At 36.3% G+C, this 24,226-nt stretch overlaps 1 protein-coding gene across 3 annotated transcripts in view; it reads left to right on the top strand.

The window, feature by feature from the left end:
• The first annotated feature begins 472 nt into the window (after positions 1-472).
• The window catches only part of SYPL1 (synaptophysin like 1), an 83,002-nt gene continuing 59,248 nt past the window's right edge, over positions 473-24,226 (top strand). For all 3 annotated transcript variants that reach the window (XR_008528332.1, XR_008528331.1, XM_054564184.1), the window contains exons 1-4: positions 473-637; positions 16,632-16,756; positions 18,136-18,343; positions 23,044-23,226. Coding sequence is in view for 1 of the 3 variants with exons in the window: in XM_054564184.1 (XP_054420159.1) it covers positions 569-637; positions 16,632-16,756; positions 18,136-18,343; positions 23,044-23,226 (585 nt within the window). In the remaining 2 variants the exon portion in view is untranslated. The remainder of the gene's footprint in view (positions 638-16,631; positions 16,757-18,135; positions 18,344-23,043; positions 23,227-24,226) is intronic.

The following is a 24,226-nucleotide window of genomic DNA, read 5'->3' as shown; positions in this document are numbered from 1 at the left end:
ACAGCCTTGAAACGCGGTTTCATCTGTATCAATATTTTATAAATACATCAAAAAGTTGGGAACTCTGAAGAGAATCGGGTTAAAGACAGCTGCCGCTCTGCAACGCAGCAGCCTAAAGAACCCAAACCGAGAGCTGTGCGCTGGGCAGCGGCGCGCGCTTCGTAGACGCAGCGGTGGGTGCGCGCATGCGCGGGAGGAGACGGCGTTCCAGAGGCCAAATTTCAGGGAAGAGAGCGCAGCGCGCACAGAATGGCTTCCAACAAGTATTTGGTACGCCAGAAGATCAGCCGGCTAGGCCAGGTGCGGCCCTGGGAAGCTCTTCCTCTTCCCAGCCCCCGTCCACCCCTCGCCTACCGCCACCGCCCCTCTCAGTCTCCGCCCCAGCACCTAGGCCAGTGGCTCAACCGCCGCCGTCCCGCCCCGCCCCGCCCCGCCGGGCTGCCTCTCAGGCCCGCCTCCCGGATCCAGCCCCGCCTGCCCTTCTTCGCCACCGAACCGTTCCGTCTCCTCTGTCCCCCTCCTCCTCCGCCCCGCAGTCCTGATTGTCTCTCCCTCCTTCCTTCAGAGGATGTCCTCCTTCCAGCTCAACCTCAACCCGCTCAAGGAGCCGCTCGGCTTCATCAAGGTCCTCGAGTGGGTGAGTGCTGCCTCTCCGGCCCGGCCGGCGCCCTCGGCGAGGAGGCGGGGAGCCCCGGGAGCGGGGGCGCGGCTCTTCTCGCGCTGGCCCCGAAGTCGCCGCCATCCCCGGGACGGGATGGGCGGGGAGAGCGCGAAAGGCCGCGGCCTGGGCCCGCGCGGGGCGGAGACGCCGCCGTCGGCGTTGAATCAGTAGCCCCTCGGCGGCCTGCGTCGCGGACGGAGCCGCCCTCCCACACTGAAGCTCACCTCTGGGTGCCCCCGTGGAAGTGGGAGTTCACATTTCTCTTTGGCTTCCCTGTTTGCCGCAAGGGAAGAGAAGACTTACTGTTGCAGTATAACCGAAACCCGGCCGGCTGGAGTCGCGCCCCGGGCGGCGCAGCCTCTCCGCGTCCTGGGGAAAGGGCCGGCCCGTGCCTTTCTGTCCGGTGCTGACTTCAGGCTGCTCCCTCGAAAGCTTTTGTAGTTTGTCGAAGTGATTTGACGAGCACTCACTTATTAATTTGTTTTAAAGATTGGCTCCAAGTTAAAAATGGATAAAAATAATCAGTGGGTCAGGGAAGCTGGCAGGGATGGTAGCGGGAGACGCGGGGGAAGGGAATGTCTTTTAACAAAACGCATCTTGTCAGCCCGATTCTCTTAAACACATGCTAGGAATCGCCATCACTGTTTGTTTTAAGTATTTCCAAGCAACAGACTGTAGTGAGCTTTTAGTCCTTTCCTGGGAACACTCAATCATTAACATCAAAGGAGACTTATTAATTCGACCTTGACAATGATCAAGTCACTTGGAGGAGTTAGTGAATACACCAGGCACTGCAAATTTTCTTCAGGCTTCATGGCCTCGCACATATATTAGGGCTGATTTTCAGGCCCTCAATAATAGGGAACTGGAATCTGTCCAGGGTGTAGTGAGCAAAATTTATATCGAATTCTTTAACTTTGTATTTTAGTGGTGAAGTGAACTTTTGATTTCTGTTTTAAATAACCTCCCCAGGATGTTTCTTAAAGTAACAGAGAAACTCCGATTCTCTCTTCAGTGGGTACTCAGTCTGATTTCCTACCTGCCTGTTCCTCGAGGTTTCACTTGGTGTTTTCTGAAAACTGAAATTGTGCTTATTTCACTCAAATATATATTTTAAGGACACATAATTGTGTACTTAGGGTTCTGTAAACCTGGTAAAGATTGAAATATAAAGCAAATTATTGATTGAATATATAAAAATTTAAAATTGCAGGAGGAAAAAATCACACTTAAACTAATCAATCGCATTGAGGATTACAGTTAAATTTATAATTTAACTTTTCACTTGCGCAAAGAGGCAGTTGTTTATATTTGTGCTTATATTATTTGTCTTTATTAAAAAGACGTAGATTTGACTTTTGTCTTAGTATTTTCAAAACAGTAAATTTATTAGTGATTATAGTCTGATGTATTTTGAATAGTATCCTTTTTAAAGCTTTTTAAGGAAATGCGACTGTTAGTTTGAACAACTTATTATTCCATAGGAGAATCTTTTAGAGATTATTCATTGTTAATGGTGTAGTGAATGTTTATTCAACAAATATTTGAATACGTATTACATACAGGTGCTGTGCTAAGCACTAGCACAGAAACATGAATAAAACATTGCCTTGTCCTCATGAACTGTTAAGACATACAAACAAATACGAAAATGCCATATGATAAATACTATAATAAAAGTATAGGTAGGATGTAGTAAGTGAAAGGAAGGAGAAATCAATTGCTTAGAGGAACCAGGGAGAATTTCAGAGATGAAGTAGCATTTAAAGTATGAATACTTGTTCCCTGAGGAGTGACTTTCCAGGCAAAGGGAGTCCTGTTTTCAGTGGTGTGAAAAGTTGAGGCAGCATAGCTCTGTTTGAGAACTTAAGCTAGTTGAGGTTGACTAGAACATAGACTGGGAGGGAGGGTATGGTTTGAGATAATTCTGAAAGGTTTCAAAGGGCTTGCAGGGTCATTTGTGGAGTTTATTCTACCTGCCAATGGTTCTTAACTCTCTGGGCCCTTTCCTTGGAAAAATGTGTATGTACAGGGTATAGATTTTGGGGAGTTTAGTGGATAGCATCCATTTAAACCCAGAATTCCTACCAAAGGCCAGGGACTCACTTATTTAAGTGTTTAAAACAAGTGAAGGATAAGATTACATTTGCCTTTTATAAATTTTCATTTTGTCAGCAGTATAGGGGATTGGAAAGGTCATACTTGAAAGAAGGGAAACCTGTTGCTTGAGAAATTATGAAAGCCTAAAATTAATTGCAGTGGGAATAGAGAAGAGAAATTTAAAAATTAGAATACATCTGGAGGGTAAAGAAGAGGGAACGTCTCTAAAATGACTGCTATATTTCTGACTTGGCTTGGTAGTGGCACCACTATCCAACATAGATCATTAAGGAAATGAAGCAAAGTTTTTGGTGGAAGATAAATAAATTTTCTGATGTATTAAGTTTCTGGACTTTTTTAGATCATTTAAGTGGAAGTACCATACAAGCAGTTAGATATATGGACTTGAGTTTTAAAAGATTAACATGAGGTGGAGATTCAGCAGACATGTGCCAGCAAAGGAGAGAAGAGATGGTTTGGAAGATGGAGAGAAAACATCTTGGCATCACTATTAGAAGTGTAAGAGTACCCAACATTATCAGGTGCAGTGGAAAAGTTAAATAAAATAAGGACTAAAATGCATCCTTAGTTTTGCTATTGGTGGCTTTAGTAAGAGCAAGCAGTTTCAATAAAATCAGAAACCAGAATGGTGGTGGGCTGAACAGATGTATGGTGAGAAAGTGAAGACAGAGAGGGTAAACCACTATTTGACTGAAGATGGGAGAAATTTAGTGGTAACCCATCTTAAAGATGGGAAAGACTGAATGGGTTTTGCACTATAGAGAAGAGACTTGGAAATAGAGTTACTGGAAGTTAAAAACAGTCAGAAAGGGGAATGAATTATAAAACAAGGTTCTAGAAGAGGGGAATGAATTATAAAACAAGGTTCTAGAAGAGAACCTTGTAGAGATTTTTAAATGTGTTTTGGGTGAGATACTCAAGTTTCAGCCCCGAGCAGTATGGTTCAGTTGGTTGGAGTGTTGACTGTGAACCAGGGGGTTGTGGAATCTATTCCGGGTCAGAGCACATGCCTAGGTTGCAGGTTCGATCCCAGTCTGGGTGCACCCGAGAGGCAACCAATTGATGTTTCACTCTGGCATTGATGTTTCTTTCCTTCTCTCTCTCCCTTCCCCTTCTCTCTAAAATCAATAAGCATGTCCTTGAATTAGGAATTTTTTTTAAAGTTTCATAAAACATTGGTTGAGGTCTGTTGAGGGCGGGGTTACCTCTAAAAATAGTCAATAAATAAATTTACAAACATCTAAAATCTAGGTAAAGGCTGCTTACCATTCATATAAGTAAAAGAATACTTACTCAAATCAGCTTATTACTAGCAAGGTTCTAGATGATTCTATACTAATATATAACCTGATAATATGTACCTTTCAGGGATTATAAATCTGAATGTCTCATAGAATGAAGACAAGATGCTTGGTAAATATTTATTGACATAATAAAAATATAGTTGCTGAAGCAGATGCATTTTCACTTCTAAACTGCAGCCACCATATTATTTATGTATAGATTATATTTTTTTAAGTTTTTTTATTTTTATATTTTTTTTAATACACTCCTGGCGCCTAGTTACAGTGTCTGGGAATGGCATTGCCTTAGTTCTCTTTGTGTAATTCAGTAAAAGTTGAATTTTTGTTATATTTATATGGGAATATCAATACAGGGCTGTTGGAATGATTGAGTTAATATATAAATATGTGAATGATGATAACACACTTGAACAGTTCTTGGTTTTTTCCAGAACTGAGATACTGTGTTTCTAAAAGACTAGACCCAGAGAGTGGGTAGAATTGAGCCCTATATGACTGACATACATATTTCCTAGTCCTTCAAGATCACTGTTCTCTATTAGATATTTTAAACTTTAAAAATGGTATATTGTATGCCTTTCTTCCAGCGTGTTATCCTGCCTTGAGCAGCCTATCTTGGTGTCAGTATAAAATTTAGATAAGAATAGATGCACCGCCCTGACCAGGTGGCTCAGTTGGTTGTGGCCTTGTCCTGTACACCACAAGGTTGCAGGTTCTATCCCAGATCTGGCATGTATGGGAGGCAGCCATCACATCACTGTCTCTCTGTCTCTGTCTGTCTGTCTCTCTCTCTCTCCCTCCCCCTCCCCGTCCTTTCCCCCTCTCCCTCCACCCTGCTCCCTTTTTCTCCCTTCCGCTCCCTCCTCCCCTCTCTCTCTAAAATAAACATATCCTCGGGTGAGGATTTAAAAAAAAAAAAAAAGGAATAGATGCCCCATGTGTAGGAGTTGAACACGGAAGTAATAGGGATTAATTTTACCAAAGCAGCTTTTTCAAGTTTTTAATATATAAAGAACCAAAATTTTAATTTTGGTTCTTTATAGTCAGTTATCCCTACTATGTAGATCAAAGTTTTTCATTAAAATACCTCCTTTTAATATTGAACCCCATATTTTGGACTTTCTTTATGCTATCTTGTATAGGGTAGACACTGAATAAATGTTTAGCCCTTAAGGAATCCAAATATTTTGCTTTTCTAATTCCGTACACACAAAATTAGAGAAGAGATACTGTTTGGGGAGTATATAAAGAATTACAGACTAAATATCTTGAACTTTAGAATTATTAATCATCTCTGAATATTTTTGTCGGTGCTGGTCAGCTTTATTCTATTAACGAGATACTTATTGAGTATACGTGTACTAGGGCTTTATATTTTTTCATTTAATCCTCTGACAGCTTATGAAGATAGTTATCCCCATGTTACTGGAGTTTAGAGAAATTATTTAAATTTCTCTAATATATAAATATTCTCTAAATATAAATATTATTATATTTAGAGTAATATACCCAATATCCCATGAATATCACTACACCCAAGACTCTTAAGAATCTGTTCTTAGTCATTTTGATCATTTACCTTTGTGTTTCTAATTTGTCTCAATAAATTATTGAAAAGATTACCACAAAATTAAAACTTAAAGAACAAAAACATAAGATATCTGGAGTAATTTTTTTTCTTGTTTGTCAGAGGCATGTTTATAACATCATCTTAAGAACTAAAACAAATAGTATCTTCTTGATTAACTTATCAAGTTTGAAGTTTTTTTTCTGATTTTATGCCTTAAAAACATTACTTTCAGATAAATTATTATCTAGGAAAATTAGTGTGAAAAACCATAAGAAAATCGGTAACCCTTTGAGCACATTTATCAATTTCTTTAAACCACAAAGTTTCAGAAATACATAATAGTTTATAAAAATATTTAAAGTTTAGTCATCCCAAGTAGATGATAAGATTTTTGCAAACAGGAACCGTGTTTTATTCTAATTTTGTGGTTTACAGTGTGGCACTGAGGAACACCCAGCAAATATAAACTGTATTGCAGAGTGTAGGGAGTGGGGCATATATAGATGGCAAATTGATTGTCTCATCAATTTGTTTAACTTACATTTTTAGGCTATCAGTCTGTAACACAGACTACTTTTTAGGAAACTTATCTTTCTCTTAACCCTGCCATTTCTGTTCATTTTCCCCCCTATTATGGAAAGAGAAAAAGGATTTCAAATAGCACTTTGTGCCCACCAGGACTTTCTACACTTAAAGCTTATGAATAGCCTTACTGACTCATGGCTTTACTCTGTTTTTATTACCTGGAATCATCTCAGCATTTACCATGAACACTCTCATGGGGTAGATGAGATAAAATTTTCAGAGACAAAATATATGTGTTGTCAATACTTTCAGAACACACAAATACATACAATAGCAATCTATGATAATAGAGTGATGCTTTCATACAGTGCTTCTCAGATACTCTGATCTCAGAACTCCTTTGTGCTCTTAAATATTGTGGACCTCAGGAGCTTTTGTTTATGTGGGTTATATCATTCAGTATATAACATATTAGAAATTTAAGCTGATGCATTTAAAAACATTTATTTTAAAATAACAATAATAGCCCTAGCTGGTGTGGCTCAGTGGATTGAGTGCCAGCCTGTGAACCCTGTCACATACCTAGGTTGCAAGCCAGGTCCCCATTAGGGGACGCGTGAGAGGTGACCACCCATTAATGTTTCTCTCCCTCTCTTTCTCCTGCCCCTCCCCTCTCTCTAAAAACAGATAAATAAATAAATAAATCTTTTTTAAAAAATAACAATAATAAATCACTAGAAAGCTTGAATTACATCACTGGCAACATATCCTGCAAGTTTTCCTTGAAGTTAAAGGTTCACTTCATTCATTTTTGAGAAAAATATCTGCCAGATATCCAAGTCTGAATAACTATATTTTACCTATTACTTATTCTTTCAATGTAAAACGCTAGTTCAGTATACAGTTCGGATGTTTAAATCCTTTCCGTGGAGACAACCATTGTATTTTGCTGTGCAGGGAAAGTCTTTATTTGTACATCCTATTTCATTAGAGAATATTAAGAAGACTCAAATGTCATGACTTTATAAAATAATAATTTTTACTGCTTCATCAAAAGCATTTGTAAGTACAATTGACTTTTTTTAAAGTGCAAGTGCATAACAGTTTGATGTTATTGCTGATTGTTACCAAAGCCTAGCAGTTTTACCCACTAATGCCTTTGCTTAAATTGATTCAAATGTCAACACAGGGTAAAAGGCAAATAGTCTTAATAGTATTATGAAAATATTTTTGACCTCATGGATTTCCTATAAGGGCCTTGGGTCCTTCCAGGGGTCCACAGACCACAATTGAGATTGGTGTTGTCATATAAGGTAAATATCATTGAGGACCAGAAATGGAACAGAGGCTATGGATGGGAGAAGGACTGTTTCCCAGCTCTGGAAAATAAATCTTAAATACAGCTGAGCACTTACAGAAGTAGAAAGCAAAGAGATAAAGCCTCCAAACTAAGACCTGAATCAATCCACTTGCCAGCTTAGTGTCTGGATTTGTGATGACTTAAATATTCTCATGTTGGTTGTTTGGAGACTGCAGTCTAACATGTGCTGTTTGTGGGCTGGCAGACTCAGAAGACCAGGTAGAAACAACCATAAAACTACCAGACAGGGAGATAATTATGAAACCACTATTTGGGAAGAGAAGGGGAAACTAATAAACTTGCAAGTTGAGCCTACATCAAATATCCTAGAACGCATGAAGGAAACTTATTCTCACTTAAAGCTCAAATTATATTAGTAGCAACAAATAGTACCAGCTTTCTATGAAGTGACAGACTCACCTAAAGACAGCCAGCCAACTCAACAGTCAGGATAGTGATTCACTCCAAAAGACATAAAATAATAGAGCAGTCTGATTTTAAAATAAGTATATTTTGGTTCCCCAGAGATTTCTAGTTTCATACTTAGGTTAATAATTGTTTAAGAAAAAGGTGATGTAAAGATGTTTTCAACATATGAGTTAACAAAAAACTTCTCGCTGTTTATTTCATCAGGAACTCAAGTTTATTTCTCATGCTCCAAATTCTTAAGGGTTGTAGGACTATATAACAGTCTGTTTAGAACTTTCTATGATTGTATTTCACAAACAGAGGGAGATGTAGAAGGGTGAAACTGAAGCACTTTGTAACTTTTTTGCTTAGTGCTCATTTGAAGTAAACTAAAATATCAGTATCAATAACAATTTTTTTAAAAATGAGTATCTTTAGTAAATCCTTGAGATTTTGACTCATAAAAATAAATACCTTGGCTCTAGGCTGTAATCTTAGTGATACTAAAGGCAAACATGCAGTGATAGTTCATTTTAAATACTAAATGATAATTTGATTTAGTAAAAGAGCATATATTTGGTTTTACAAATAGACACTTTACACAATATACTTTAGGTCTATTTCTGGAGATTTCAATTATACATTTCATTTTCTTAAACTATACTATAATATCATTTTCCTAAACTAGCCCATGGACAGAAAGAAATTGAAGTAGATAATATCAGATTAATGATGAAACTAAATAGCAGTGAACACCCTGCAAACAGAAACATGTAAAAGGCACTCAAAAATTATGAGTACCACTGTTCCTCAGTAGAACCCTTAGTGTGCAGAACAAGGTCCAGGAATAGGTGCAAGGACTGGGAGGACTCTGGCTGTAGGACAGATAACTCATTGAAAATACTGGGAATCATCAAACTTCTCTTAGTTTTTATCATGAATCCCTCTCAGTTAATAGACTTACAGACTTATTAAAACTTTATACACAGAGCCCCAATATGCATCTGTAACTTAGATACATATTTCACCATGTGAGTGCCTTAAGGCATATGAAATACTTAGGGTAAATTTCATTCGTATTTTTAAATCTTTACTTCAGACATTCATTTGATTTATTTTTTTCCTACCTTCTTGTGATCTGATTAAGTGGAATCTGTTTTCGCCTTGTAAATGTGGCTGGTGAATGTAGCTCACATAGGGTGTTAATGCTTCTGTTTTCTCTTTTGGACATGAGGTTTTGTATTACCAGTTTAGTTTCTGAAGATATTTTTAAGCTGCCAGGTTATCTTGTGAAGATTTGGTTAAACTAGATGATTTATTCCATAAAGTCACTTGGCGAGGTACATTCACATTGTGATACATGAACACTGAAAGTGAAAGAACAGGTGATGATATATCACTGTCTGTTCTTCTATGTTGTAAGACTCTCTATACCTTCAGGACACCCAACATACTGTACTAACATGTGACTCTGACATGCAGCCCCAGCATGGGTTTCAGTGGTATATTTATTTTAATAAAGCTTTAATTCCTTGTGTAAGCCTAAAGGTAGAGGTAAATAGGTCAAATATTTCCTTCTTGTACACCAGTTCAGTACTGTAGTCTTTTTGGAGAGTAGTGTTCTAGAGAACCAGGCTGTACCACTAACTCTGAAGTTCCAGATCTCTAAATTAGTGAGAACTGTCATATGTCTGGTACAGTTCTGCTGGGCAGAGAAGTAAGTAGAACGGTTTCTCTGGTGACTGGAGACTGTCATAATGAATATAGAACCTTTTTGACCTAAAGAGAAGCTTGTTGTCATCCTGTCCTGGATTCTTACTCTTACTGTACAGATAGAATTTCATGTCAGCAGTTTCATTCTTCATGGGATAGAGCTGGATGGAAAATGAGTTTCACAAGTGGCAAAGAAATATAAATTAGCATATCAGTGCTTCTCATTTTAGACTACGAGTAGACTACTGAGGTGCCCATAGGAACCACCCTCATAAAGTACGCAAATGAATGAAACAAGCTGTTCAGACAAAAAAACAATAGTATAAATTAATTGATTACTTATAAACCTGAACACATCCTGACAATTATTGAGACACTAAAGAGTGGTGATAATCTGGAAAGTACATTCCCTGTCTTGCTTTACGGGACTGTGAGTCTGATGATGTCATCTCTTCATTTTCTCTACAGTCAGGAAAAGCAGGATATCCAAATTTTTATGTACAGTATGCTGATATTAAAATATTAACAACAGATTCACCTTTTTTTGGCGAATACTGGAAAGACCACACAAATATGTTCTACAGGCCAGGATTCACCCAGTATATAACTTAAAATCTAAATAAAAAGAGCAGTAGAATGGGAGAGGTGAGATAGTTGGATAATTTACCCTCAGATTGTTTTGTCCTCCATTTAGTAAAAGTGTGTACCTTGTCCTTTTTCCCCCCATAAGATAAAAACCAGAATTGCAAATAAAACATTTATGTATCCTAATAAAGAGGCAGCTTCAAAATGATTGTTATTTATGTAATACTCAAAATATGAGCTACTCCCTCAGTTCTCTCCCCAATCCCCCCATCTCCATTCCCTCCTCAAATATCTCTAGACAGTTCTGTGCTCCTTTTAGCCAGAGACCCCACTATCTGTGCTGGCTGCTCTGCACTCAGCACCCAGGCCCGTGCACAATTCCCAGCTGGGGCAGAGAGTCTTTAAGGCAGAGCTATTGTTTCCTTTTCCACTGTTGCCTCTGTGAAGCATGGCCTGCCTGAGCAACATAGGGGAGTCAGCACCAGGATCCCTCGGGCTACTCCCTCAGTTCTCTCCCCAACGCCTCCGTCTTCAGACTCTCCTCGAGCATCTCTAGGCAGCTCTGTGTCCCCGTTAGCCAGGGGTCTACAATCTGCCGGCCACTCTGTACTCATCACCCAGACCTGCACCCAACTCCTGCCAGGGTCAGAGCCTCCTGAGGGCGAGGCTGTTGTGTCCTTTATGCCTGAGCAAGACTGAAGCTGTGGAGTGTGGAGGCTGTTGAAGGACTTGCCTATCACAGAGCCTGGGACACACTGTACTGGACCAGGTCCACTACCTTATCCATCACCAGACACACAATGGACCCGACTCAGCCTGGAGCATTTGACCAGGAGGCTATTACAGCAATGTCAGAGGATGACCATCCACATGTGCTAGCCCTGGATGAATGCCAAAAGTAACAAAAAAAAAAAAATAGTGAATTTTTATTTCTTCATTATAATTATGTCAAAAACTATCAAAGTTATATTAATGTTAAAATGAATTAACTTTGAAAATAAAAGTTTCCCTTGAAGTTCTCATTTCACTAGTCATAGAACTAGTTGTAAATAATGAATAATGAAAATCTGGATTCTTTGAACACCAGTTATCATGTCCATGAGATATCCAGTTGAAAAGGAAAATAGAGACAATATTGTGTTGGAAAAGGTATATGAAGAAGACATGAGGGCAAAGCTGTTTAAAATTATAAATTTGAAATAAAGACTATTTTTTAAAAAAAATAGGGTTTTATTTGTAGATTATTGGAACTTGATCTTTTTCTTTACTTAAACAGTTATTTAATGTGCATTTTATATGTGCCAGGCCTTCTGCCAGGGAGGTACCAAAAATCCTGTGTGAGACCAAGTGCAAAGACAAGACAGTCTGCCAAGAAAAAGATAAAGGCATAGTTTGGGGGAAAAAAGAAAATCTATAGTACAGTATGCCATTTATTTACTGATTTGTATATTAAGTGGGAAGCTAGTTTTTATTCTTTTTGTGTTCGGGTTGGTTTTTATTTTACAAGGCAAGATACACAAGAAAAATGATTATAGTATAGTTAATGACTGACGTCCATAGCAGGCCAGGGAGAGAGAATAGTTCTCCCACACGGAATTGGGTGGGGTCTTAAAGGATGAGCTTGTTAGAGAATGGGAGTGGGGCAACTCCTGCCAGAAGAAACATGTACATCCAGGACATAAATTCATGGCGTGTGTCAGGAATAATTAGTATTACAGTTTGACAGTATACATTACCTGGCAGGGAGTATTGTGTACAGAAACCTGAAAAGATAAAGTTGAGGCTACCTCCTCCATACTTATACCAAATTAAAAGTTGGGTGGTTTTGTTTTGTTTTTCCTTTTCATAAATTAGGTCTGGAAAGTCATTGAGGAAATCCCTTTAAACGGGGATGACATGACTAGATTTTTACATGACATCACCAAAGTAGCTCTGTCCAGTAGAAACACAATGCAAACTACAAATGCAGCAACATAGTAATTTTAAGTGTTCTACTAGCCACAATTAAAAAGTAAAAAGAAACAGGTAAGATTAATTTTAATTATATATTTTACTAACCCCAGTGTATCCAAAATAGTTGTTTCAACAAGTAATACCAACAAATATCAGTGAGGTGTTTTACATTTTTTATGCTAAACCTGTGTAATCCATTATATATTTTACATTTACAGCCATCTCAATTCAGACTGTTTTTAAAGTGCTTAATAGCCACATGTAGCTTGTGGCTACCTTACTAGACACTGCAGCTTTAGAGAGCACACTATAGAAGATGAATGGTGATAACAGTGAGTTTAGAAATTAGGAAGATTCTGTTGGGTTAGTTCCAGTGAAAAATGGTGATGGCCTGAACAGAATTATTGGTGGGAGTGATGAGGACAAGTAGACAGAGCTTTTAGAAAAGTGGCATCGTATTCTTTGTAATCTGCAACATTTTTTCCCTCAGCATTTAATGTCTGTGATTTATCTATGTTGAAGTGAGTAGCTGTAGTTAATATGTCTATATTACTGTATAACTTCCCATTGTAAGTATATATTGGGGAATATACTTACTACCATATTGTATTCATTTTCCTATTGCTTCCCTTTCTCCATATTTTGATATAAACAATGTCACTATGAACATTCTTATGCATGTCCTATAGTACATGAGCACGAGTTTTTCTTAGATCTAAATAGACACTAATCCTTTGTGACATTATTGCAAATACTTTCATCTAGTCTGTAGTTTGCTTTATGTTCAAAAGCTGACTTTTGATTTTAAAAAATTCTTTCTGTAACTGAGTTTAACAAGCTGTAACCATAATGGTTTTTTTAAAAAAAATTAAGAGATTCTTTCCTTCTCTGTGGTTACAGACTTTCTTTTATATTGTCTTTAAAATTTTTAAAGACTTTTTACATTTAAGTATCTAGTCCATCTGGATTTTTTATTGAACAGTCCTTCCTTACATTAATTATCCATTGCTACATAGCAAATTAGTCACACTTAGCATTTAAAATAATAGACATTTATTATCTCACCATTTCTGCGGGTCAGGAATATAGGAGCAGCTTAGTTAAGTGGTTCTGGCTCAGGGTCTCCCACAAGGTTGCAGTCAAAACCCCACACTCCTTTCCTTGGTGATCTGTCTGCAGTGCCAGCTCTGTTAGATATAATTTGTCATACACACAAGTCTGTTTTCTGGCCTCTTCTATTCCATTGGTTTAATTTGTATGTTCCTTCCACCCCACCCCGTCCTAAACATGAGCATGTGCCCATAACTTATTTCCAGGCCTTCTGTTTTCAGCTCTGAATTTATACACAGTTATGCCCAGAAAGTAATCATTCTTCTATCTTCACCTAGTAACTTTTAACTGAAGATTCCGTACTCTGCTGGACATTGCCTCAGACTCTTTATATCTGTAACCAGATTCCATTTCTTGTATTTCTTTTTGAGGGGGGAAAAAAAATCCCTTATTAAGTATATATGATGGTTATGTCTGAATTCAAGGCGCTGGATCCATGGAAGGCACTATACCTCTGTTCCACAGCGTAGGCTTTGATATAAGATCTGCACTAGATGTATTTGCTGGATATCTGTGACCTTGAGCAAAACAAAGTACCTGCCCTCTTTGAATTTGCATTTTAGGGAAAAACAGACAAATAAGTACTGTTGGGCAGTGGTAGTTACAAATGGAGGAAAAATAGAGCAGCATAAAGGCAATAGGCAGTGTGGAGTTGGGGACACTTACTTAATATAGTGTGGTTAGGGAAAGGTCTCTCTGATAAGGTCATATCGTAAGAGTGAGCTGTGAAGTAGGAAGTGAACCATGTACTGTAGTTCCCCCTTAGCTGCAGGGAAGATGGTCCAAGACACCCAGTGGATGCCTGAAAGCATGGATAACATCAAACCTTACATATGGTGTGCTTTTTCTTATACATACATGTCTTCGATAAGGTTTAATTTATAAATTTGGCACAGTAAGAGATTAACAACTATAATAATAGAACAATTACAACCATATACTATATAATAAAAGTTATGCGAATGTGGTCTTTCTCAAAATGTATTATTGGACTGTACTCACCCTTTTCTTGTAATTATGTGAGATAATGCAGTATATATGTGATAAAATGAAATGAGGTGAATGACGTAGGCATTGTGATGGAATCTTAGGCTACTGCTGACCGTCTGACTATGTGTTACAAGTACTCTGCGGCTTCTCTTTGACATTCATATTGCCAGCATCACCGCTCCTGAGTTTTGGGGCGATTGTTAAGTAACAAGGGTTACTTGAACACCCATCTCACTGTGATACCAGAATCCGATAACCAACTAGGTTAATAGGTGTCCGATGGATAGGTAGCAGATACAGTGAGAATACCCTGAATGGAGAGAATGGTTCACATCCCAGGCAGAGCATGATGGTACAAGATTTCATCACACTACTTAGAATGGTATGCAATTTAAAACTTATGAATTGTTTGTTCATGGAATTTTCCACTTAATATTTTCTGACTGTGGTAGACCATGGGTAACCATGGGTAACTGAAACCACAGAAAAGGAGGGGCTACTTTATTGCAGGCAGAGAGAATATCAATTACAAAGGCAGTGGAGGAGGAGTTTATTCCACATCTTTAAGGAATAGTAAGAGGACCATTTTATGTAGAGGTTTGGCAGAGGAAAAGTAGCAACACGAGGTCAGAAATATTAAGGGAGGAAACCATTATATGAACTTTGGTTTTTATTCAGAGACAACTCAGAAGGTATTGGAGAGTTTTGAGCAGAGGATAAAATTTTCTGCCTTTTAATTTTTAAAAATTACTCTGGCTGATACATTGATAATAGACTGAAGCAGGGGCAAGGACAGGAGCAGGATCAATTTAGAACCTTTTAGTGTATAATTTAGGCAAGAGGCAATAGTGGTTTAGAACAGGATGTTGTGATGGTGGTGGTAAGAAGTGATCTGATTCCATATGTATACTTTTTTATTTTTTTAATCCTCACCTAAGGAGCCCTGACTGGTGTGACTCAATTGGTTGGGTGTCATCCTGGAAAGCAAAAGGTCACTGGTTCAATTCCCGATCAGGGCACATGCCTGAGTTGCAGGTTTTGTCTCCAGTCGGGGTATGTACTATAGGCAGCCAATTAATGTTTCTCTCTCACATTGATGTTTCTCTCCTCTCATTTTCCCTCATTTCCCCCTCTCTAAAAATAAATAAATAAAAACTTTTTTTAAAAACCCTCTCCCAAAGATATGTTTTATTGATTTTAGAGATGGTGGGAGAGAGAAAAGCATCGACCAGTTGCCTCCCATAGGTGCCCCAGCCCATGATCAAACCCACAGTCTAGGTTTGTGCCCTGACCAGGAATCAAACTCACAACTTTTTGGTGTATGGGATGATGCTCCAACCAACTGTGCCACCCCTCCAGGGCCCAAGTATATTTTTAAAGAGAGCCATCAGTATTTGCTGAAAGATTGATCTCTTGGTCACTACATCATATCTGGGTTTCTTTTGGTGTGTTTTGTTTTTTGTTTTATAGAACATTTAGAAGATACAAATAGAAAAAGGAATCGTCTTTTATCTTCTGTTCAGAAATTACAGCTATTAAAATTTTGATGCATACATAACCCTTCTAGTTTTTGTTGTGTGCGAATGCAGAGATGTAGACATACACAGAATGCATTGTTTAAACAAACTATATGTAATGAACATTTTTCTATATCATTAGCTATTCCCTAACATATTAACAACTATATAATGTTTCGTTTAATGAGTGAGTAATAATGTATTTGGTTTCCTGTCAACATATAGGGCGCTTCCAATTTTCTTCTGTTTATGGAATGCATTTGGGAGAGCATCGTTACATTTCTTTTTTTTTTTTGCACGTTTAGGAAAACAAATCTCCAGCTACCTTTTGAGATATGGAATACCCACAATGAGACCTCATAGGCTCATGAAATAGTATCCTTTCTTTGCATACAGTCTCTTGGCTTTATTTGGAATAAAAATACGTCCAGTTTACTCCTTTTGATTTTGATACTAATAAATAAGACTTCTCTGAGTTTCATACTAATATTTAGTAGGTACATGTAGATTATGAGGACATGACTTTTTATGTGGGCCAGTATACTAATTTCTATATTATATTCAGGGGAAAATAAAGTCACATTTGTTATTGCCAGTTTTTTTAATTTTTTATTGCCAGAGTTGCCAGTAAATGTTTAAATGTTTTTCACCATCTACATGTAAATTTGTATTTAAGAATTTCTGTTTTCTGTAATATGTATTTCTATAATGTTAGTGAGCCAGTTTTTAATAATAAGTTTTAATGACCCATGTTTTAGGTGTAGTAATGCTTCTCCTTCCTTCCCTCCCTTTTTTTTTGTCTCACTTTGATTAGTTTGCTGCTATCTTTGCTTTTGCCACCTGTGGAGGTTATAAGGGCAAAACAGACATTCTAGTGAAATGTTCTCCTACAGATCCTGAGAATAAAACAGTTACAGCAACTTTCGCTTATCCATTCAGGTGAGTTGTTTGTATGGTTTAAGAACTCTTTTTACTTTCCTGTTAACTCATTAAGATTTCCAGCAATTAATCTTGGGGGTAGAAAATTTTAAATTGCATCCTCATTTGTAAATAGTGATCATTACTACTCAAACTGTGGTACATAGACTAGTGCCTGTCTGCAAACTTTTTTCCTTGTCTGTGGTGAAATAAGTATAGAAAATGGAAGTAAACATTTAGAAACTATCATTTGACATTTTATTTTACTGTTCCACAGTGGATTAGAAATTCAAAACCAGAATAGAGACTGCTCTATCACCATAGTGCGAGAAACCATGATGTGAAAGCAAACACAGCTTACAAGAACTCCAAATTTCTCATGTGTTTGCCATTCCTAAATAATAGTGTTCTTGATATAGTTTTAGGGCATGGATTTATATGAAGTGAGTTCCTGTGCTCCTTTTACCAGCATAAAACTTTAATTTTTTACTCCCAAATTAAAATGAATATTGTTTTTATGAATTCTTCTGTTTGACTTTAGTATTCATTAAACAGATTATTGAATAAGTCCTACGTTTAAGCCAGGGTATAAAGCTTTTTTCACTTACTAACTACTTACTTGACCTTCTAGGACTCAATTTTCCTGTCCAGTATAATGGAAAATTACCTTTTAAGGTGGTTTTGGTGATTAAATGAAATTTTAAATTAAAGCTATGTCAGATAGTAAGTGCTTAGTATCATTGCCTCTCCATTTTCCAACCCTTAATAAATTTCCTGTACAAGGGACTGGTACTGCATTTTTAGCAATAACTGCTCTTGTGATTAATGGATAGGGGAAATTAAAAGACAGTGTGAAGTTAACAGGTAATTAAATCCAGGGTTAAAATGTAAATTATTATAATTGGCTCTCCTGGTGCTAATCATACAGACTGTGTCTCCTAGAATGGAATATCATGTCTCAAATTGTAAATTATTTTGTATGAGCCGTCTTAATCTGCTAAAATTTTATTGCAGGAAGATAGTATCTGGGTTTGTATTTAAATTCCATCTGTATTCAACCTGTCACAAATCATTTACCATGTATAATTTATCTATGATTTATTAAAATTTTAATTCACTTAAATATTTGAATTTTTCCCTTTTTTTTCAAAAGGAAAATGCTTTTGGTATACTGGGTGAGGCACAAGTAGGTTTACAGCTGTGAGTACACAAAATACAGTTTATTCTTATTATTTATTAATTATTGTATTATTTTCCATGCAAACAACTGGAGACCACCTTTTGCCCCACCTGTATTAGAGGAGTAATTTTTGAAATGTCATTTCAATATTCTGTCTGTGTATTTCTGTCTCTTGGGAAAGTCCAGATAATTCATAAATGTATTTGAACTTTTTTAATAGGTTGAATCAAGCATCATTTAAGGCACCTCCAAGTGTAAATGTGTGTGATATAAATTGGAAACAGTATGTCCTTCTTGGAGATTACTCTTCTTCTGCACAGTTCTATGTTACGTTCGCAGTGTTTGTTTTCCTATACTGCATTGCTGCTCTTCTGCTCTATGTTGGTTACATAAACCTGTATCGGGATAATCGAAAACTTCCCATGATTGTAAGTAATTACTTTCTTTTTATACAAAAGTAATTTGTATAAAATAAATGTGCATTATATTTGAAGTAAAATACCAGTTTTCTTATACTGGAAATAAAAGTTTTTGGCATAAGCTAGTTCAACGTATTTTGACCTGTGTTTGCCATGAGCTTTCTCATGTTGTCATGTTTAAGCCAATTTTTTTTTTTTAAGCATGTTTGCAGCACTTTCTGTACTTTAGGGAGTGCTGAGGCTTATTTTCACCTGGAAAAATTCAAATACATAATAAAGCATATTAAGTTGTAAGAAGCAGAGAAAATAAGTAGAATTGCTGTCCATACTAGTAGTCTCATAACTGTGTTCCTAACTCTTAACCTTTTTCCTCTCTTCCCAAAGACCCCCTTTATGCCAATACACTGTCTTACTGAGTTAATAGTCAGGAATCAGCAGACCACAGCCCACAAGTCAAATCTAATTCGTTGTTTTTTGTTGTTGTTTTTCTTTTATATTTTATTTATTGATTTTAGGGAAGGGAGGGAGAGACACAGAAAGGGAGAGGGGTGGGGGAGAGAGAGAGAAACAAACATCGATTTGTTGTTCCACGTATTTATGCATTCATTGGTTGATTCTTGTATGTGTCCTGACTGGGGATTGAACCTGCAACCTTGGCAAATCAGGATGATGCTCTAAGCAACTGAGCTATCCGGCAAGGTCCTGACATTTTTGGGTTTTTTTAAATGTTGTTTTGAAACACAGCCATACTCCATCATTACATATTGTCTATGACTACTTTCATGCTTACAGTGGCAAAGTTAGGTAGTTGTAATATAGATCAAAAATACTTACTGTCTGGCATTTTTTCAGGAAGCTTGCTGACTCCTGGTCTAAATATCTTAATTTAAAACCTAATCCAGATAATTCTATAACAATTATAGAAGTCAGCGTTAGTTGCATTCATGAGCTAATTTGGTAACTTTAGATGGCAACAAGGATTTGGAATTGAAGTCCTAGCACCTTTCTTGGCTTCAGAGTCTGCTGAGCTAAAAATAGAAATAATCTCTTAATGTTTAGTTGGTAGAATCTGCCCTGGATTATTGGTTGCAGATTGAGAGGTAATCCATGGTTTTAAGCTGGACCACCACAACAGAAAAATAAGTACAAAGGCAGTAGAAGTACTAGAAAGGAAAGGAGAACAGAGGTGTTACTGGTCATCTCTAATTATCTATGAAGTAAATTATAAAATAAGATAACAGGTTTTATTTATCTATTTTTAATTTTTGCTGCCTGGATCATAAGAATACAAATGGTAAGTAAGGAATAAAACAATCTTTTTTCATCCATATTTACTTATTTCTTATATCTGAGAAGAGATTCTTAAACCTGACATTTTCATAAAATATTTTTTGGTGGTTAGGTGCCTTGCAAAAAAATTAGACATTACCTATTTGCAATGCTTAATAAACCAAAATTACATATTAGGACTCTCTAATAGATTCCTAATCAATTACATAAAAAGTCTTCTGTAGACTTTTATGCCGTATCTAAAAAAACTACGATGATCAGATATTTTGTTAAAATTTTTTATAATTTAAATTCTAAATGAAGACATTTCTTGCTGTTATGTCATTATCTCAACAAATTTTAAGTTAAATTTAGCAGCGAGACTTTTATTTCTCATATTTTGTTTAGAAATCTTAAAAATGACCACACTTCTAAAAGCAGCATTCAAATCTATTTTTTGGTAGAAGGTTTTTCTGTCTAATAAAACTGAAAAACTGATCTAGTTGCACCATTCAAAAAGTCAAGTAATTTTTCACCTCAGAGTGACCAATTAGTGATAATATAGAGAATCCAGAATTAGTTCCTTAACTGGTTTTTATTGATATAATATTGTGTTGGCCAAAAAGTTTGTTTTTTCTGTACAATGGCTCTAGTAGCACTTAGTTGTCTTCACTTCATTCCAAACAATTTTGTTAGATTGTTTTGTGACAGCTGTCATATCAACGTGCATTTTAAAAAAATCAAAATTGGTGATTTTTTGCGTAGCCATTTTGGTATTGAAGATGGAAGAAAATATGTAATAACATTTTTTGGCATATGGTGTTCTAGTATTTCAACAAAGGTAAAAACGCAACTGAAACGCAAAAAAAGATTTGCGCAGTGTGTGAAGAAGATGCTGGGACTGATCAAACTTGTCCAAAGTGGTTTTTGAAGTTTTGTGCTGGAAATTTCTCGCTGGATGATTCTCCGCAGTCAGGTAGACCAGATGAAGGTGATAGCGTTCAAATCAAGACATTCATTGAGAGCAATCTTTATACCATTAACTAGGAGATAGCCAATATCCCCAAAATATCCAAATCAATAAAGTTATTGGTAAAAATGAAAAATGTCTTTTATTTTACAGAAAAAAACCACATGAACTTTTGGGCCAATCCAATATAAAATAGATGCTTCATGTCTGTAAAAGTCCAGCTTCTAAATTAAATTTTGAATTCTAATTTTAATTTAAACATATAAATGTAAAAAAAGTTTTGAGGCCCAAATTTTTAAATATAATTAAATATGACTTTTTTTAAAGTACTGTTTGTTAATGAGGATATGCTTTTATTTTAGCAAAATTCTTAATCCTCTACTAAGGTATATCTAGGACCTTTTCAATTATTTTGAATTAACTTTAGTTCCCTTTTTAAGCAAGTGCAGTGCTTTTTTTGTATTGAGCAGCAGAAACTTAAGGGCTCTAGACCATATGGAGAATCAGAAATACATAAAACAAAATCAAACAGAGATAGGTTGTCTGAAATCCTAAAACGGAATCATATCCTGATTATTGGTAGGACCAGAGCTGCCACAGGCAGCTGCAGGTTGTGAACTGCAGAACTCCAGGTATGCATTGTGAGTTAACTAGAGTTCTGAATAGGACAAAGACTGTTTTCAGAGCCCCACATTACCTCACCCTAGGATTACTTTGTGCATCATTTTGAGAAAAGTTTTTGATGTCTAAAAATGTGATAGGTTAACCCATCAGCAAAGTAGGTTTAAAGAGTATAATCAGGAAAGGGGCGGGGGAAAGGGCATGTTGTTTAATTAGGAATTAGGAAGGAAGAACCCTGAAAATTAAGATGATTTGATATATATTGGTCAAAGCTGTGAACTTTAGCCCAGAGATAACTTTTTTAACATGTAATAACCTCATACATACTATTTATTAGTTCTCCAAAAGGCATTGTATTTCTAGCAAGTGTTTAAGAAATGTCTACCTGCAGCAATAAGTACAGCAGCAAAAAGGAAAGGACTTCCTCAGTACAGAAATTTAAGTTGTAGTGTTTCTGTCCTTTTCTCTTTGATCTGCATTGTTTAAGAGGACCAGTAACAGTGGAGAGTTCAAATGCAAAATGCAAATACCTCCATATTTGTAATTAATCATATTGTTTTCGGTTTTCTAATTACAAGGCATTTATTCAATGTCATCTGGGCCAGGTAAACAAGCTACATGTAGCAGTTTCTATATCTCATAAGTGGTCACTGATGTTTATCCTACATAACTAAGAGCTGGCTGGCAAAAGTAGTTAAACACTAATCAGATTCTTTTTAAGAACAGAACACTTCTGTGATACACTCCACAACCCATTCCTGAGTTTGGAGAGAGCTTTGCTGCGGTTGTGTATGAACTCATAGCCTTGAGTGTAGCTTAATACATAAATAACATTAAAACATACAAATTTTACATTATTCCCACTTCGATCATTAAAGGGAAATCAAACAAGGTGGGACTTATACTTTATATTATACAAATGCATATTTTAAAAAGTGGATTTTAGATCTTTGTAACATTACTAGTTGACAAAATTTTAGTTTTCCAACAGAATAGATTAAGAATATTTTTTTCTTCATTCATGTTATTAGTTCGATAAGAAACTATCCAAAATATTAAAAACTTCAGTCCTATTTTTAGAAATGTAAGAAGTAGCAAAGATTTAGTAGAAAATTACTAGGGTAAGGTATTTTTAGAGAAATTTCTTTCTTGTTCCTATTATAATGAGCATTCTTAAAATTTTGTGGTCATGAATTTAAACAGACAAACCTTCGGGATACGTGCTTTTCACCAGTTCATTGTCCATGTCACAGAGAATTAGATTGAACTGAAATTAGTTTTGCCAGAACAATATGCAAGAGATTATAAGCAAAGACCTTAGAATATAAATTAAGGAGGGAAATGAGAGCATATGTGAAGCTGAGAGACAGTAAACAAGAGGTAAGAACAGATTGTAGGTTTCAGTGGGGTCAGTAGGTATTTTTGAGGTTGGGGTGCCAGAGAGAGGGAATGGGAAAAAGAAGTGATATTAGGGACTAAGATTATTGAAATAGAGATTATGGAGGGATAGTTATTGTTGATAGCAGGGTCTAAGGTATGATCATGGGAGTGAGTGGTTTAGGAACGATTGTGATAAGGGTTATGTAAGACTTCGATTTCTAGTGTAAATATTTTTTACTCCTAAAGAGATGATTAAGTCTTATGTAGTGTTGTAGCTCAGGCACTGGGCTAGTAATAATAAACAGCAATGTTTAATATGTTGACTGTGCCCTTTTCTATCAAGTATATCATGAAGGCCAATTCTCAGTGCCTTGGGATTCAATGTAAACTCATTTCCTTCATTAGAGATTTAAATTTAGTATTTTTTAATTAACTGTTCATTATTAATTCATACTTCTTTTTACTTTAGGACTTCGTTGTTACTATTATCGCCACTTTCTTGTGGCTAGTGAGCACTTCAGCCTGGGCTAAAGCTCTTACAGATATTAAAATAGCTACTGGTCACAATATTGTCCAGGAACTTGGACCCTGTAAAAATGTGACGTGTTACTTTGGCTCTGTGACTAGTATGGGATCCCTAAATGTATCTGTGGTATGTATGCAGTATTTATAAAATATTTTATTTTACTTATTTGAAAAACCTTACTCATAATTTAAGAAAACAACAGCTTTTAATGATTTATGGATGTGTTGGTTTTTATTGTTATTAAGCTGTCAGAATTCTGGTCACCATATAGCCTTTACCTTTATAACAACGAAGAAAAGTGTGTTACGAAAATTAGTAAACAGGTTTGAATAAGATCATAATTGAGTCTTTTCATTGAAATTGACTAGACAAGACTTACCTGAAAGGTATTTATAATAGTCACTAATATTTATTAAGTCTATATGCCAAGAATTATACTAAGGACATTAGACTCATCTTAAATTATCCAGCAATCCTAAGAGGAATGTGGGAGGTGGTATTATTTTCTTCATTTTTACAACTGGGAAAAAATGTAGCTCGTTACTTCACCCAGATTGGCATAACTAGTAAGTTGGCAAGCCAACGTTTGAACCACACTTTAGAGCTTGTTCTTTAATCTGACTCTCTGAGTCTATTTAATACCATAAAAGTATTAAATAACCTAAAAAGGTAGGTCTCTGTAAATTTATGTATTCTTTAGTCTTCTATTTTATGAAAATACAGATAAATATAATATTCATAGAGAGAATATGTTATGTTTAGACAGGTCTCATGTCTTTTCAAGAAAGTGTTGGATGAAGCGAGCACTGCCTTATAAACCAGTTTGGCCAAATTTGTGCTTTATTAACGTTGTAATTGAAAAGTCGCTTTTTAAAAATATGTTGATAATATCTGAGACAGTTAGAGAAATTTTTTGTATGCAAATATACAAAAAGATAGAAAGCATTTGGCCTTCAGTAATATGATAGTTTAAAGCTTCATACCCCACTCTTCATTCTTTTTTTATAAATAGAAGAACATACTACATTTCTTTTATATACAAAAATTGATAATAAGGTAGCTTCAGTTTACTCATCTCTGAGACTTCCATCTTGTCAGATTTATATCTGGGAAGACTAATTTCTTT

This window comes from Pteronotus mesoamericanus, unplaced genomic scaffold (genome assembly GCF_021234165.1).
Source record: "Pteronotus mesoamericanus isolate MK-2021 breed Mesoamerican mustached bat unplaced genomic scaffold, CSHL_Meso_final scaffold_85, whole genome shotgun sequence".
Classification (NCBI taxonomy): Eukaryota; Metazoa; Chordata; class Mammalia; order Chiroptera; family Mormoopidae; genus Pteronotus; species Pteronotus mesoamericanus.
Note: the sequence above shows the minus strand (reverse complement) of the source record. Positions and strands in the feature narration are given on the sequence as shown.